This window comes from Centroberyx gerrardi, chromosome 4 (genome assembly GCF_048128805.1).
Source record: "Centroberyx gerrardi isolate f3 chromosome 4, fCenGer3.hap1.cur.20231027, whole genome shotgun sequence".
Lineage (NCBI taxonomy): Eukaryota > Metazoa > Chordata > Actinopteri > Beryciformes > Berycidae > Centroberyx > Centroberyx gerrardi.
This window is the reverse complement of record NC_136000.1, coordinates 21,889,381-21,905,838: the sequence shown is the minus strand read 5'-3', so window position 1 is coordinate 21,905,838 and position 16,458 is coordinate 21,889,381. Positions and strand designations below refer to the sequence as shown.

General features: G+C 43.5%; 1 protein-coding gene across 1 annotated transcript in view; it reads left to right on the top strand.

The window, feature by feature from the left end:
* The window catches only part of abcc8 (ATP-binding cassette, sub-family C (CFTR/MRP), member 8), a 68,250-nt gene that overhangs the window by 707 nt on the left and 51,085 nt on the right, over positions 1-16,458 (top strand). Inside the window, exons 2-5 of the mRNA XM_071900355.2 lie at positions 2,900-3,062; positions 6,085-6,226; positions 8,759-8,880; positions 10,976-11,142. Of these exons, the coding sequence (XP_071756456.1) occupies positions 2,900-3,062; positions 6,085-6,226; positions 8,759-8,880; positions 10,976-11,142 (594 nt within the window). The remainder of the gene's footprint in view (positions 1-2,899; positions 3,063-6,084; positions 6,227-8,758; positions 8,881-10,975; positions 11,143-16,458) is intronic.

The following is a 16,458-nucleotide window of genomic DNA, read 5'->3' as shown; positions in this document are numbered from 1 at the left end:
CACACACTATCCCACCAAGGGAGTCACTTACTTGGCATCTGTCTGTATCTGGTTATGTGGAACAAGATGCACTTGGCTTGAGAACTCTCCACACACACACAGTGGTGTCAATTCGGTAGCTGTGTACTGTACTGTGTGGGACCTTTCTGATAATCAGTGATTTTAGACAATAATAGAGATACTGTCAAGGTTCCAGATGGATCTGTTTGTACATACTGTAGTGCCTTGTAATCCAGCTAGGTATACTTAAAAAAAAAGTGCTTATAGTGCCTGGGCTCTCTCAGCTCTTGCACTCGTCCTCCTTTCAGATCTGCACACTCTGATGGTTCAAACTCTCCCCGGGCAATCCCATAATGGACCGTACTAATCTGTGATGTAGGCCACCTCAGAGCCATAACCAGCCAGTTATCTGAGCTGTGAACATGATAATATTTAATTGTCTATACAGTTCCTAGACAGCCAGACATGCGTTCTAATTTAGTTGCTGGCATTTTAATTAACAGATCATTTGTGGTTGTTTGTGTAGTTAATGCAAATTTTTCACATCAATCTTCCAGGTTTATCTTGATTTCACGCAACTGTTTACTGTCTGCTGGTGTAAACGTGGTTTCCCATGCATTCCCACGCAGGGAGGTGTGTGATGTGGGACAGGAAGAGAGAGAGTGGAGCTGCAGTTGTTGTGTTCTCCTTATCCTGGGTGTTGAGATGAGAGGCCAAGTAGCAAGTCTAGAGAAGTCTAGCAAGTCTGTGCCTGGTGTCTCTTTACCCATCCATATGTCTCAAGTAACCTTTGACCTTCTGTGTGTGTCAGAACTGTGTATCTTCTCCACAGCAGCCTCTTAAAGGATAACACCTGTGTAATTAATTTTTTTTGCCCATGAAAAGTCTAAACCGATGTATTTCCCACAGTCAGAAGCTGCTACTGCCTGTTCTGCTGCAGGTTTGTCCGACCTCCTGGAAGTCATAGGCTCCCATAGTTTTCAAAAATAAGTTAAAAACAGTTTGCAGAGACATACTGCTGTTTGTGATGCAGCCTAGTTATTCAGCCACCGCTGTGCGATTGCAACTGCAATGTTGCAATCGTATCAAAAGTAGTTCCATTCAGCCAGAATTTAATGTGAAATGATCATTGCTAGATGTTGCCTCACACTCTGCCTTAAATTTTCTTTTGCCTTTAAGTAACAGTGTGCAGCAGTCAAGGCAGCAGTATGTCTCTGCTGTTTTTAATGTATTTTTTTAAATCAATGGGAGCCTATAAACCTGCATTAGAACAGACTGTAATAGTCTCTGACTGTGGCAAATACATCAGTGGGTTTAGACTTATCATGGGCAATAATAGCAATAGGAAAAACTAAAATGACACCGGTTATCCCAGGTTAACCATGGGATGGGCGAAAAAATGGGCTGAAGGACTGTTTCTGATGGGTCCTCAAATGAAAAGAGTGCTAGTATTCTTTAATGAGCCTGGTTACTCAGTTTCAGTGCCGGGATGAAAGAGAACTGCGGCTCTCCAGCTCATTTTAACAAGCGCAGGATCACATTTTGATGTCAAGTTCAGAGTCGCTGAACTACTCTGCGCTTTTTGTTCCTTTTTCATGGTGCATCATATCTGGATTAGGGGGAACTTTAATGCACCATGGTACAATTGCGTTGCATGTAAAGCAGCAGACCAGTGTGTATGTAAACACTGATGTAAACTGCTCATTACATTGAAGCTTATCTTTGCGCTGTTATTGTGTGAAGGTCAGTATAAGATGAGCGTGGCGTGGATTACATGATATTTAAATCATTTCAGACATTAAAAAAGGGCAATGTCCCTGTTCCTGTTTGACAGATGGATTATCTGCTCCCATGTGGGTCTTGCTGATCAGCTGTCAGTGACTGCAAACACATCTTTCCACACAATGCATTTTCCTATTTTTCCTCAGGATTTAATAAATATTTGATGTCACTATTTGTTATGTGTGCAGCCCAGTTATTCAGCCACCACCGCCGTTCTCTTGCCTCGGTGGCTTTTACATACAACTAGAAATGTGAAATAAAGTAATAAACGGATGAGGGATATAGTTATGTAATTCCTGAAAATGTGTTGGGATTTAGATTAGAGAGCTTGCTCATGCTTCACACGTACCTTTGTATGACGTTTGCACTGCTCGTTCAGCAGCCGCCCCCCCCCCCCCCCCCCTCTCTCTCTGCCATTCAATAACCCCCCTCCCCCCCCCCCCCACCTTTAGCGTCTCTGTTCCTCAGTCTTCCAGCTCGCCTGCACAGACACTCTAACATGCAGCCCCTCTAGTCTGCGACCATCTCCCAAGGTCGACTTTGAGATCTCGTTCGCAAGAGATAGGAATAGCAGGTGCACTGCAGAATGCCTCTGCTGCTCTAGTTGCATGTGTGTGTGTGTGTGTGTGACTGTGAGGCACCAGTGCTGTGTGTGTGTGTGTGTGTCTGAGTGCATTCCAGCGGAGCCGTGCAGCATTGCGTGCGAGTAAACCTTCAGTTTTAAAGGATGTCTGCTGACTGCGGGGAGACACAGAGACGCAGCCGTTTCTCACCAGCATGGACGGGGAAGCTGCTTAGACTGCCGGAGAGGAGAGGGAGCTGCTGCCGTCCCTCCGCTGGACTGTGACTGCCTCTGTCCCCTTCTCCCTCCCTCCCTCTCTCCCTCTCTCGCTCTCCTCTTTCTCCCGGGATCCGATACTGGGAAGCAGGATGTAAGAGGGAGCGGGAAGGAGGTCACTTTGGAAATTACCGGGACTGTGCTGTAGACGCCATCGGCGGACCCATCCGAGAAGACGACATGCTCTGAGAGCCTCTCTTTCATCTCTCTCTGTCTCTCCTTTATCTCTCCTCTCCTCTATCCTCTCCTCCTCCTCTTCCTCTGGCCGCTTCCCTGCAGAGTCCCGGTTCCACCATGTCCTTGGCGTTCTGCGGGAACGAGAACAACTCGGCGGCGTACAACGTGGACCGGGGGGTGCTGAACAACGGCTGCTTCCTGGACGCGCTCAACGTGGTGCCGCACGTCTTTCTGCTCTTCATCACCTTCCCCATCCTCTTCATTGGTGAGTGTTGCTGCGAGGGGAGATGCTTAGCCTGCACCGTATCCCACCACCTCCACCCCCTGCAAAGACCCCACACCGGCACACACACACACACACGCACGCACAGATGATGAGTGTCAGCACACCGCCACGAGGATCTGAAATAAGATGGATGGGCTTTTAAACATGTCCTCTATCTGCCCTGCTTCTCACAACACTGCCTGGTTTGGTCTTTTAGTTGCTGTTTGCATTTGTATTCATATAATTCACTCTAATGAACTATTGCATGATATAATCTACCTATCATTTCAAAGTATTCATTTGCATGAAGACAACTGTAAATGTTGTCCATAAATATGAAAACATTGTACCTGCATTATAGTGTCTACACAGCTTAACACACAAGCCTTTTCTTTTATTAATGAGCTTGTTTGAACATGCACTTTCATTGAATTCACTGACTTCAAATACAGCACACTCTGCCTGGGTGCTGCACTGCCTGCCTGTCCCACATGATAAAACCATCAGGAGTGTGACCCCGTTGAGCACGCTAGGGCATGAGGACATATTCCTAGAACCGCCTCGGTGTGGGAAGCATTTTTATTTTTGACAAAAAAATGTGACCTTTTTGATGGAATTTAGTGAACAGAGGCAAACAGATGCCATCATGATGGCGTTAGGTTACAGCTCCTTTGCTGCCATTCCTGGCTGCTCCGTGTCGCTGTGCTGGCCTCATCATCTGTCCTCTGTGAATGTGTGTATGAGAGTGTGTGAGTGTGTGTGTGTGTGTTTGCTGTAAGCGTGCATGCAGTGGGTGTGTGCCCGTTTGAAACCAGTTAGAGGCTTTTAAAGTGGCACAGCACTTTGTCATCCCACACCATTGGTTTGGCGCTGGCTCCATGTTCCTGTTGTCAGTTGTGTCTGAGTATCAATATATATCACGATATGGTTCATGTATGCAAAATCACGTTAAATAATCAAATGAATGTTCATCTCATTCAACCGAATGGTAATGTTAGGTGTGATGTCAGTTTTTTTTATGAGTTTTTAAGTAAAATTTGCATGTCATCATCAATTTAGACAGCAGAAATGTGTGTCACGATATTAAAATATCTTCATATTGTCACAATATGATTCCACTGAAAGACGATAAACGATAATATTGAATTAATATTTAGTCCAGCCCTATTTCGAGAAAAATCCTTATGATTATCATGATATTGATTTCAACCATATCGTCCAGCCCTATCTGAGAATATGGAAGAACATGCAAACACTGACTAAAAAAAACTATACAGACACTGACTAATAAAGCAGGACACACACACACACACACACACACAGTATCACAACACACTTCCAATTCTATCTTTGAACACACATACATACATATTTGCATACATGTAATTCATTTTATTTCCCTTACTTGTTATTTATCTATTTTGATGTTTTTGTTCCATTCTCAGTGGAAGTTCTGTTGTCTTTTGTGTCATTACTCATCTCTTGTTTGTTTTTCTTATTTGTTGTGAGCTGATTTTAGAAACCCCTTGGGGGGTTTTCTGTCTCATCTTCACAATTAGTATTTCTTTACCAATGTTTTTCTGTTTCTCTTTTTTCTAACCTTTTTATTATTTGTGCAACTAAACTAGACTCAGCTAATGAGGGTGCTGGAGACAGAGAAGGACTCATTAAAAAGGCAGTGATTCCATGGTTACAGGATAAACTTGCTGAGTCTGAGTGTGATTTTACAGACATCTCTCTCCTGTCACCCTGAGCTGAAGTGTTTTCTCCAACACCTTTGTCACAAGAGACAAACTCCAGGGGTGTGAAAGCTTTTCTGTTCACCTTGAGCTTCTCTGAAATTCCAGATGCCCGACAAAACCACTCTAGGCAAAGTCCTGTTTATACACTATATGCTGCACTCCATTCTGCCCTGCAGCTATCTAAAGTGTTGCGCCGGCTCATGAGTTCAACAAGTTAAATCAAGGCTATCAAGGTGACAGGATGCTGTGGCTGTATACAAGTTAATAAGACGCAGCGTGTTTTACACCAACAGTACAGTCCATCAGTCCTCTGTACTGTCAGTCCTGAATGCGTCATCTATTTCTGATTACCTGCAGGACATTCAGATTTAGATTTCAGATTCAGGTTTAGTTAACCACTGATCATGGAAGCAGATGGCATGTGTTTGTGTGTGTGTGTGTGAGAGAGAGAAACAGAGAAAGAGAGGCAGATAGGTGTGTGTGTGTGTGTGTGTGTGTGTGTGTGTGAGATTGCCAGCCTGTGCCAGCAGAGTGATTAGCTCTGTGCTCTAGCACCTCCAACAGCCAAGGTGCCGACAGCAGACGACTGATCGACATAATTTCATTGGCAGAGATGTGTTTGGTGTTGGCAGTGACTGGCGCTAATGACATAAATTGCACTTTGATGATCGAATCATTGCAGGATAGTTTGTTACAGTCCAGTCCAAGTTATTGTAGTGTGTGGCCAACATCTACAGGACAGAGAAAAGTGTTTTCAGCATCAGCTGGACCAAGGACAAAGGACCAAAGACAAAGCAGCTGTAGCCTGAATCAGCCCACTGACCTTAAGCCAGTGATTGAATGCAGGGTTTCAGGCCAGGAGCCGTCTAGTCTCGTAGCTGTAAGTGATAATAACACAAGTTTGATGAACTCTGAAAAGTTCAAAGACACTGGCAGGTTGCCACTCCCTGCCAGAGGGCCCGTCTCTTTCAGTCTACCTGCTGTAACTCATTCAGACAAGCCCAGTGTGATGCCACTTTGTCATTTAGTTCATCATGTTCAAGGTGGCACTGGGAGCAAGAAGCGCTGAGTCAAGTCTGTTTTCAAGGACATTGTTAAGTGAAAATTTGCAGCTACCCACATAGAAGCGAGTCAACAAATCTCTTTTCCCAATCTATTTTACTTCACTGTTTCAGACTCTGCCCAATAAACAAGTGTGGGTCTATCTTTAGAGTGCCGAGCCTCTTCTGTCTTCACTTCTGTCGTGACGGTTGATTCTTATTCCCTGTTCCCTGTGTGAGGCTGGGGCAGCCAGAGCTCGAAGGTCCACATCCACCACAGCACCTGGCTTCACTTTCCTGGTCACAACCTGCGCTGGCTCCTCACCTTCGTCCTGCTCTTCATCCTCGTCTGTGAGATCGCAGAGGGCATTGTCTCCGATGGGTATGTTTTATATGTTTTATATAGAGATACACTGAGTCTGATCTTCCTGAGTAAACACATCATAATTTCAGTCAGCTGCATGGTTATTCTGTACTACACCTTTCTTTTTTATTCCTTTTTTGATGTTATGAACTCCTGAGCCTCCTATAACATGATTTACCTTATCAGCATCCAGCAAGAAGGGAAATTACTCACCTTTAAAGTTGCTTTGTGTAACATTTTAAATTGTTGGCACATTCATTTTGAGGCATTAGTGTGATGACTGTAAACAAACGAGACCATCAGAATATTGGCAGCCTCTACACTGCATTTTCTATTGTGTGCCATGTGGTCTGATTTTGCTGTAAATCTGTGAAAATTGGTTTATGGTACAAAGGGAGATTGATTTACAGCACAAAACAGGAGGAGGCCCAATGGTCTTCCAGCACAAACAGAGCTAAAGCTTCAGAGCTTCTGGCAATGGAAGATGGTGGAAGGAGTGAAAGGCTGATGGAAAAAAACACGTTTTTTGGTTTATCTTTTTCGGCAAAGCCAAACAGAAAACTTTTGACCAAAGAAGCAAAACAAACGCATGCAGAGCGACTCCAGGGAGGGGGAACAAGTAGCAACATCCTCTTTGCGCCAGAAAGTGGCAGGGTTTATGGGAAATGTCTTTATTTCTAGAAACACTGGCAGTAATAATACCACTGGCGTGAGAAAGAGGCTACCAATCGTCTCAACCATGGTCTCATTTGTTTACAGTAATTATACCAAGGCAGCACAATTAATCTGACAGTGATATACTGATGTTTACAAATCATAGCACCTTTAACACCACTGGCACTACACACTCTGATCCTCCTCCACCTTCAAAACCAGCCACAGTTTCCAACCTGCCTGATCATGAGTTCGTGTGAGACACTGAGCTAAAGGTCAATCAGTGGTGGGACACCAATCACAGGGTTTACGTATGAAGAAACACGCAGAAGCAGAGCTTGATTGGAAAATTGGTCTTTTCCATCCCCTGCCTGCTTACAGCTTTCTCTATATATAGCGCCTTGTTATCTATTTCCCTCTCCTTCCCTCTCTCTGGGCCTTCTGTGTTTTGTTGTTCTCTAATGTGGTTAGGCCATGCGTAACTAGGTCCAGTAAACTCTCAGGATTAGCCTACTGTGTATCAGACTGGAGGCGTAGAGCAGTGTCTGCCTGACTGTGACTGAAGTGAGTAGAGGAGCTCTCCATCCGCTCTTCACTTCACTGGCTTCTCACACTGACCTCTGTGTTGTGCTGAAGAGCCAGGGTTGATTGTTCTGTGTAAGTGTGTGTGTGTGTGTGTGTGAATGAGTGAGTGAGTCAGTGAGTGTTGCGCACCCAAGCTGTGTTCATACCCACAGACCTTTATTTTGAATTCTAGTCGAGATCCCAAGGTTTCCAAAGAAAACACGCTATGCTAAATTACAGTGAAATATGTATAAAATGATGCGCAAGACATCTAGATTTTTTTTTCATTTGATGTAATGGTGCAGCCATAAAACATGGCATCTTGGGTTTGAATATGTCACTCAGTAGAAGCATGCTATAGCTTCAATGAAAAGTTGGAATGAGGAGATACAGAACGTGTATTTGACACTGACGACCAGTATGGAAAAAAAAGAGTTTTTCCTGAATTTTAAGGGGAAATCAGTGCACAAGGGGTAATGATACAGTAGATCAGTCGTCTACCAGGGGTTAACTGGCCAACAAAATATGTGTAAAGATTGGCTGTGGCAGACTGGCAGGTCCCTGTCAATTCTACCATCCACTTTAGCAGATTAGGCTAAGATGCTAGCCTCTGTATTAAAACCAAACGGAGCTTTTCCAGTACCGGTGCTTTGATTGGCGCGTGCTGTGATGCGGCGCTGACATCACCGGTCCTCTCTCGCCAGCGCGCGATTTGTAAACGGCAGGTTGTCGTCGGGTTGAACGTTATGAAAAGCTAGATAGATAAATTATAACTGACGTTTTTCAAAAAGAAAATGAGCTAGAATGTGGCGTTACATTGTCGGGGCAAAAAGACCACAGGAAACAGAAACTGAAACAGTGGCGTTTAAGACGAGGAAGGAGACAAAAGTGGCGGTAATGCAGCTGTAACGCTGGTTGCCAACTGCCGTTAAAAGACAAGAAGGAGACAAAATTAGCTTAAACGTGACCATGAGGAGGGCCGAAAGAAAAAAGTGATAAACGACTAGCAGGTCATGACTGTGTTGTCATAATATGTTGGAAATAGGCTACACTGTATTTACTTTAATCATACTGATAAAATTGCTTGGAGTAATACAAGTAATACATTGCTACAAATAGGCCTAAATACATTGTCATACTCTGTAATCAACATTAGCATTACTATGATGAAATGCATACAGTTATGTTTGCTGCAATACTTTCCTGATGTTTACTGTATGTCTACTAGACCTACACTACAGAGGATCCCTGTTGGCTCAACAATGTTACAAGTAGTCAATCCTTTGTGCATACTTTAATCCTTTCGCTCCTCTATCTGATGTTCATTCCCAGGTTCAGCCAGTCCCTCCACCTGCACCTCTACATGCCTGCAGCCCTGGCCTTCATGGCCGGCATCACCTCCATCGTCTACTATCATAACATCGAGACCTCCAACTTCCCCAAACTACTATTAGGTACAGTATGCCTTACATTCAGCTAGCCTCGGTTTAGCTATCATTCACATGTTTTCTTTTTCATTTACCTTCATTTACTGAGGGAAGGTTTGTTGAGCATGTACGCTCTTTTTCAGCTACACCTTCCTCCTTCATGTTTACCCAGTTACACACATTCACACCTGGGAACTGCTCAGTACAACCACAGTCTTCTACTATTGGCCACTGAGCAGCTCCACTGGCTCACTTTCATTTCGATGGTAATTATGAGGAAGGGGCGAGTGTGATTCATTCACTTCCACGACTCAGATTTCCCACCAGAGTTTCAAACATCACCCCTCTAGTTTAAACATTTAATTAACACTTGTTAAAACATTGCAGGCTAGTGATTAGGGTTTGTAAAGCCTGGCTTAACCAAACTAACTCACAGAAAGCTGACCCTTTGCCACCTATTTGACCTCTTAATGTCAGGTCAAAATAACAGCAGATTCAAATTGAATGAGCTCTTAAATTATGAATATATTTATAAACCGCAGTGCTTCTCTTCATAGATGAATGGCTCATTGGGTTCAGATAAAACTGCAAAATAATTGTAGGCAACATCATTAAGTGTAATTGCACTGCTTTGAATAGATATTAATTCTGCTTTTCATTATGAAAATGAATTTCATCTGAAAGATCTGCACATAACATATTCCCTCTGTGTGTTTTGAAGTAGAGCCTATTTAAAAATCGATATCTTGCTTGTGATTATGTTCGTCATATTTATTAATGTATTATGGCCTGGAACAATTGGTAGCGTTTGAGTGTAATAAGAAACATGCATAATTTAAGCCTTTTCATCATGCGTCTGTTCAGTCAATCAATAGCATCTATCCATAAATCTCCTATGTAGCCCATGTTCTGTGAAATGCATCCTTGAGCATTATTCCACATCAGCATTAACCTTCACCTCTGCCCATTAGTTTTTGTCGTGAAACTCCAGTGTAACGATTCCCCTGCTGCTTCTCTTCCTCTGACCACGCAGCTCTCTTGCCCTCCTCATGCGTCATTAACTCATCTGTGGTCCGCATTCGATCGTTTACCCGCTCCCTCCATCACATCGCTGAGCCGGCTTCGGCTTTTAGGTCCGCATCACACAGTCAGTCTTCTGGAGGGAGAGGGAGGGAGGGAGGGAGGGAGGAGGGGGGGATCATTGCATGAACAGAAATTAATCTTGTGTTACCGTTCTGAATCAAGGCTCTGCCATTCACCCGCATGCTGCCACGGTTCTCCTTTTCACAGTGGATAGTCTTCATTACAAAGAAATAATCTCAGTATGTGAGTGAGTGACTACGCTGTGTGAGCAAGCTCCTTTTCGTTTCACGCGGGTCTATAATCTTTCTTTCACAACACTCCGTTCTTCTGCCAGTCTTTTCAGAATCAGTCTCTCAATATTTCCCTCCAGTAAACACACAGAAATGGACACAATGTGAGTCTATACAAAGATCTTTATGGAGTAGAGACGATTGACTTGCTTGCTCTTTATTGTTTTTTTTTGGGGTATTGACCTTGAAGGCTATAGACATACATTACTGAAGTGTTGTTTTTGACGTCTGGGGGGAGGAGGAAAAGGAGAAGAGGGGAGCAGGAGAGGAGAAGAGGAAAGAGAAGGAGGAGAAGAGGAGGAAGGCATCTGCAATAAATACAGCGCACATCTCAGTTAACGTCTGGAAACTTCTTATTCGTGCCAAACAACAAATTCAACAATGCCCACACAGAAAACATGAATCATCAGAATAGATGGCAACTGTCCAATATGTTTAATTTTACCATTGCTGTCATGGGTAAAATGAATCACTGAGAGGATTGTCTGCCTTGATCTTTGATCTTGCCAGTATATCATCAAGGGAGCCATGGATATCCTTAGTTGAAATGTGACACAGACAGTGACAAAATACACAAGGCTATTGCACAAATTCGATTTCAAACAAATCGATTTGATTTGGTTTACAAACAAATTAAATTTCCACTCCAGCTGCACTATAAATCAGGTCAGGTCATTTTTCTTTTTGGCCGTACTTTAGCTTGTCCAGTGATGTGCTGCCTCTCTCTGATCCCTGCTAAATCTCCTCAGCCCTGCTGATCTACTGGGTGCTGGCCTTCATCATGAAGACCATCAAGTTTGCCAAGTACACAGAGCATGGCATCGGCCCCAGGCAGCTACGCTACTGCATCACCGGCCTGCTGGTGCTGCTCTATGGATTACTACTGGCTGTGGAGATCAATGTCATCCTGGGCAGGGTGAGTGTGTGTCTGTGTGTATCTGTGTGTGTGTGTGTGTGTGGAAGGGGGTATTCAGTGGATGAGTGTTTACATTTGTGTTTAACTCTGCTTAACTCTGTTTGAATCAAAACTCACGCCAAAAGGATTTCAATTGTGGTGAACTTTTAATTAGTTAAGTTTTTCTTAGTGGACCATGATCAAAACCTTACCCTAACCTTAACTAAAGTTGTTTACTTGCCTCAACTTCACCTGGCTAACCTTTTCACGTGACGAACAGGACAAAATGCCGTGTTCAATTCATGGTATTGTCAACCTAATGCATCCATCATTGTCACATAACCCAATTCATGGTGGAGGAACATGATCTTCACATAATCTGAACTGGCTTCAGATCAGTAGAGCTGCCCAGATTGAGTTAAAAAGAACTGGATCCAATCTTGCCACGTCTTCTTCATCCAGTCTCCCCCATTGAGCACTTGGGGAACTAACGTTTATGGTGGCGCCTGTGATGGTGATGATGATAGCACTTCTGATCGTAAAGGAAAGTGTTGATGGCGTCATTTTCAAAATACAGAGGTTCTGGAGATGGCTTGTGTTTTCCAAATGCAGTGAAAAGTCATTCAGCTAGGCTATGTGTTATTGCTGTTATTTGAATGTTAACATGCAATAGGGTGGGGGTGATGCTATCAGGAATTGTTGTCCCTGCATTTCTGAATTGTTGTGCGCTATAATTTTCAACCTTCTGCTCTCTTTGCTTTTTGCTGGCTTTTATGGAGGTGTTGTGCTGCCCCTTAATAGTTAATTATAGGCATCGTCTCCCACACTTTTTGTATGGGAGCCTCCCTTTCTTCTTCTTATATTAATAATCTTTATAGCCCTTTTCAAAAACATAGTTACAAAGCGATTTACAAAGGTAAAAAAAGTCACACATAAAATCAACAGAAAAAGCAATAAAAACAAGGTAAGAAATATAAACGCAAGGCCAGAGTCATAAAAGGGAGGTCAAAAACAATAATAGAAGATTATTACATAAAAGCAAGTCTATAAAATTGAGTTTTAAGAAGTGATTAAAAGGTGGTACAGGTCATTCCAAAGTCTAGGAGCCCTGATGGCGAAGGCTCGACCGCCTCTTGGTTTTAATCAACATTTTGGATCAGCCAATAAAGACCGCAGGCTGCCGTCTGGCTCATACGGGGTTAAAAGGTCTGTGATACAGCTTGGTGCCAGACCCAACCGAGCCTTAAATGTGATCAGGAAAATCTTAAACTCAATTCTGAAACTTACAGGTAGCCAGTGAGAAGAAAATCTTTATAGTTAATCTCATATCTGGTTGTTTCTGGTTGTGTTGTATGGATTGCACAAGAAACTGACTGTGATCAAATCTGAAATCTGTCCTCAGATTGTTCAGTAATTGACATTTTCAGTAACAGCACTCATACACCCGTAACCTCTGTTCTGAGCACACATCTGTTGTCGAGTCTGACTCCCATGGGTCTAGAAAAAGTGTTTCTCCCATCATGCCCTGCATATGGTCTGTATGGAAAGCATTTGTTGAGGCTCTACACTCTCTATAGGAAATATTTCTTGGCATAGGCATAATCGGCAGGGGGGACGTAGGCAAAATTGATGGTTCACATACGACGTCTTTTGTGAGCGCAAATCCATTATTTTGAATGTGGGCGTGCTGCAGACGCGCTGAAAAGCAAGAGCGGCGCAGTCACGGTGCGCACACATTGCAAGGCGTCTTTGGAACACTCAAGTGCACCGCATGTCACACAGCCTGTCCGAACGAAGTACCTGGCGCTCGGCCAAATTCATACGCCACGTCATCATTCATTCAGTTTGTTTGTGATACGGGACATTCACTATTGAAACCACATGTCATCAATCACCAAGCATGCCAATCATATCCCAACCTCATCCCAAACTGAACTCTGCCTTTGGTTTGATACCTCTAGCATTTTGACTAGTTGTAATGTAAAAAAAGATATATCTTAAATTAGCATTTTGACTAGTCATAATGTAATAAAAGATATCTTAAATTAGCATTTCGACAGGTCATAATGTAATTAGAGATATCTTAAATGCTAATTTACAATAGCTCTCATTACATTATGAGTAGCCAAAATGCTACTTTAAGATATTTCAGATATCTGTAATGAGAACTACTGGAACTACCACTACTAGGCCTGTACTGCTGCAGCAGCTGTAGTAGTAGCAGCAGCAGCAGCAGCAGCAGTGTTGTTGCTTGCCACTACTGACTAACTACCACCTGGCTTAAAAGTACTGCTGCAGCAGCAGGAGCAGCAGCGCCCAGCACATTCCCTGGAGCCCCTGGTAAAGCTCTTACTGTGGACTTTGACAAGGGCCTACAACCCTATAAGATAAAATAAGATAAGATAGCACTTGATTAATCCCCTTGGGGAAATTCAGGGAAGCTTGCCTCCCCGTCAGGGAATTGAAGCCCGGTCTGCTGCGCGACAGGCAGGGATACTAGCCACTATACTAACGAGGAGCAGTTTGGACTGGCTGGCGGGTTTTGCTTCAGCGGGAGGCGAACCGCGCCTCAACCGCGACCGCCAGACCACCGTTTGCACTGGCTGGCAGGCTTGCTTCAGCGGGAGGCAAACCGCACCTCAACCGCGACCGCCAGACCACGTTTGGACTGGCTGGCAGGCTTCAGCGGGAGGCGAACCGCGTCTGTTCATACCAACCACCAGCTCTTCAACGAACCGCCATCGCTAACCACCAGACCACACCTTTGGAGTGGCTGGCAGGCTTGCTTCAGCAGGACACGAACCGCACCTCTTTGTACCAACCACCAGCTCTTCGACGAACCGCGTTCGCTAGCCGCCACGCCACCTGGTCCAAACTATCAAAATTTCAAAAAAAAGCCAGCGCGAGAGAAGCGAGAGACGCCACCAATCTGCTGCTCCTGCTCCATCTCTCGGTGTCTCGTGTCGGTTTTGACAGGATTGCGATCATTTGAAGGCCTGTTTTCACAGGCTCCTCATTTCTCTCAGAAACACATTTCAGTTAACTATTAACTTAATATAAGAGAAAGTTTCCAAACACGCCCGTCAAGCGTCCAATAGCTCCTGGTCTGAAATGAGGACCGTGTAAAAAGGTTCCCAAAGAGAGCCTCTTTACCAGCGCCCAGGGGAGCTTCATACCTTACCGTGTTAAGGTATGAAGCTGAACACCTCAAGCGGGGCCTTTTATGCCCTGAGCTGCTGCGACTAAACACTCAGAATTCTGATTGTGATGTCATCAGTGCAGCGGAGACAGGCTCTGATTGGTAGAGCAGAGTCCAGCAACATCCAATGATGTCATAATTAGAATTTAGAATGGAGAAGTGAAGCCGTGTTCTGATTGGTGGAGGAGAAACAGTGTGCCAAGCCGCTGACTGAATGCCAAAAATGAGTTTGGATTATTTGAAATGATATTTAGCCTATTACCTAGAACTTTATTTCTATTTGGAGTAGGCTTGTAGATGCATGCATTTACAAGTCACTTTTCAAGACTAATGTATGTAAAATAAGTCAAAATTTATGTGCAATTAGATGTGACATGCTTCTTAGGTGTGTGTGGGTGTGTGTGTGTGTGTTTGTGTGATATAGGCCCACATGTTGTCTAACAGCCTTGAAGCATAAACACGGTGTCAAGCCTCCAGCCGGTCCAGCTGCACCGGGATGAAAGCGGCGAACAACTCAGAAAAATTAGAGAAATTGTGTGTTCAGAAAATAAATAAAACATAATAAATGTATATGAATAGAATTAAGTTGTCCAAGTAGTCCATTTTGTCCAACAATGTCTGATAGGAAATAATTGCAATATTTGTGTGAAGAATTCCCTGTAAGTCTCCTTTTTCCGGGACCGTCACACTCTCTCCTCCCTTTCTGATTGTCTTTCCCAATTGCGCAATCCTGATAAGCAGCTCAAATGCGCGGGGTGCGTAACACACACCCAGGAGGTCGCTGTGAATGGAGGCAGAGGTTGTCGCATCTGACAGCCTCGATTGAATCTGGATCTTCAGTTTAACAATTGATTGTCTTTTTGCGTTCTTGCCAATGGAGTCATTACATTCATTTGCAATAGGAAATACGGTCAGATCAATGTTTGCTAAATCCTATACAGCCGACGCACAGTATCATGGCGCTCGGCCAAATTCATACACCACGTCATCATTCATTCAGTTTGTTTGTGATACCGGACATTCACTATCGAAACTCTGCCTTGTGTTTGATACCTCTGAACCCAGTGGGCATCAAATTAACCAGCAAAATTATAGTTGTAAAATAAAAGCCCTCAAACTGCAAGGGACGGTAGGATTAGAACGCAGCTGGAAAAATAATCCGCTCACTCCATCTCTGTACATGGGATCATTGCTATCATGGTGTTATCCACTGTCTAATGTCATGTTGTAGCCAGGTCTGCGGCAAAGAAAAAGCATAGAATAAAAAAAGCTTTGAAAGGAAAACTTTAAAAACACAAGACCTGGTCCCATGTCATTGTGATGGGCATGGTCAGCATTCACAGACCTGAAAGACTTGCATCTTGACTTGCACTTATGAAGACTTACAGTAAGCCCTGAAAGACTTGTGACTTGACTTGAGACTTGCACCAAAAGGCTTAAAAACAGCTCTGCTGTCTAATAGCTGGACCATAAACACCTGTAGCCACACGCTAATGGTGACTGCTGTTTGAATAGATGCATCACTTCAATAACATTTAGCACACACACACACACACACACACACACACACACACACACACACACACACACACACACAATGTTATGGTACCTGTGGGGTGGGGTGGGAATAATAAACTCTGTTGAATAATTTGAATTGTATCAGTCTCAAATTTTCATTAATTATCTTCTGGATTATGCTTTTACATTAGCTTGCTCTCATGTAGATGTGAAAATGTAAGTTAATGGAGCATTACAGATCCACAATACAATGCTAGTGGTCTTTAAACAAGAGAATGTAATATGTGTGCACATACATTTCATGTAGGATAGTTTGTTGTGTTGAGGGATTAAAAAACTTGTTTTAATTGTGTTCAAAATTTAGGCCTACATACATCAATAGTTTGTCACTTAGCAGTTTTCCTTTTTTGGTGAAAGTGATTTAGTCTTTTACTGTATTCAAGAAGCTCAACAGTGATGCCAAAGTCTGTAGAATTGCAGGAAATACATTTAAAATTAGTAAAATTTTCTGGGGGAGGGCCCCAGCCCCCCGTCCTTCGGTTGGTCCCCCCCCAATGTTTTAGACACAATTGTGCCACTGTTTGTTGGAATATATGCATTGGATTCTAGTTGTGTATAGT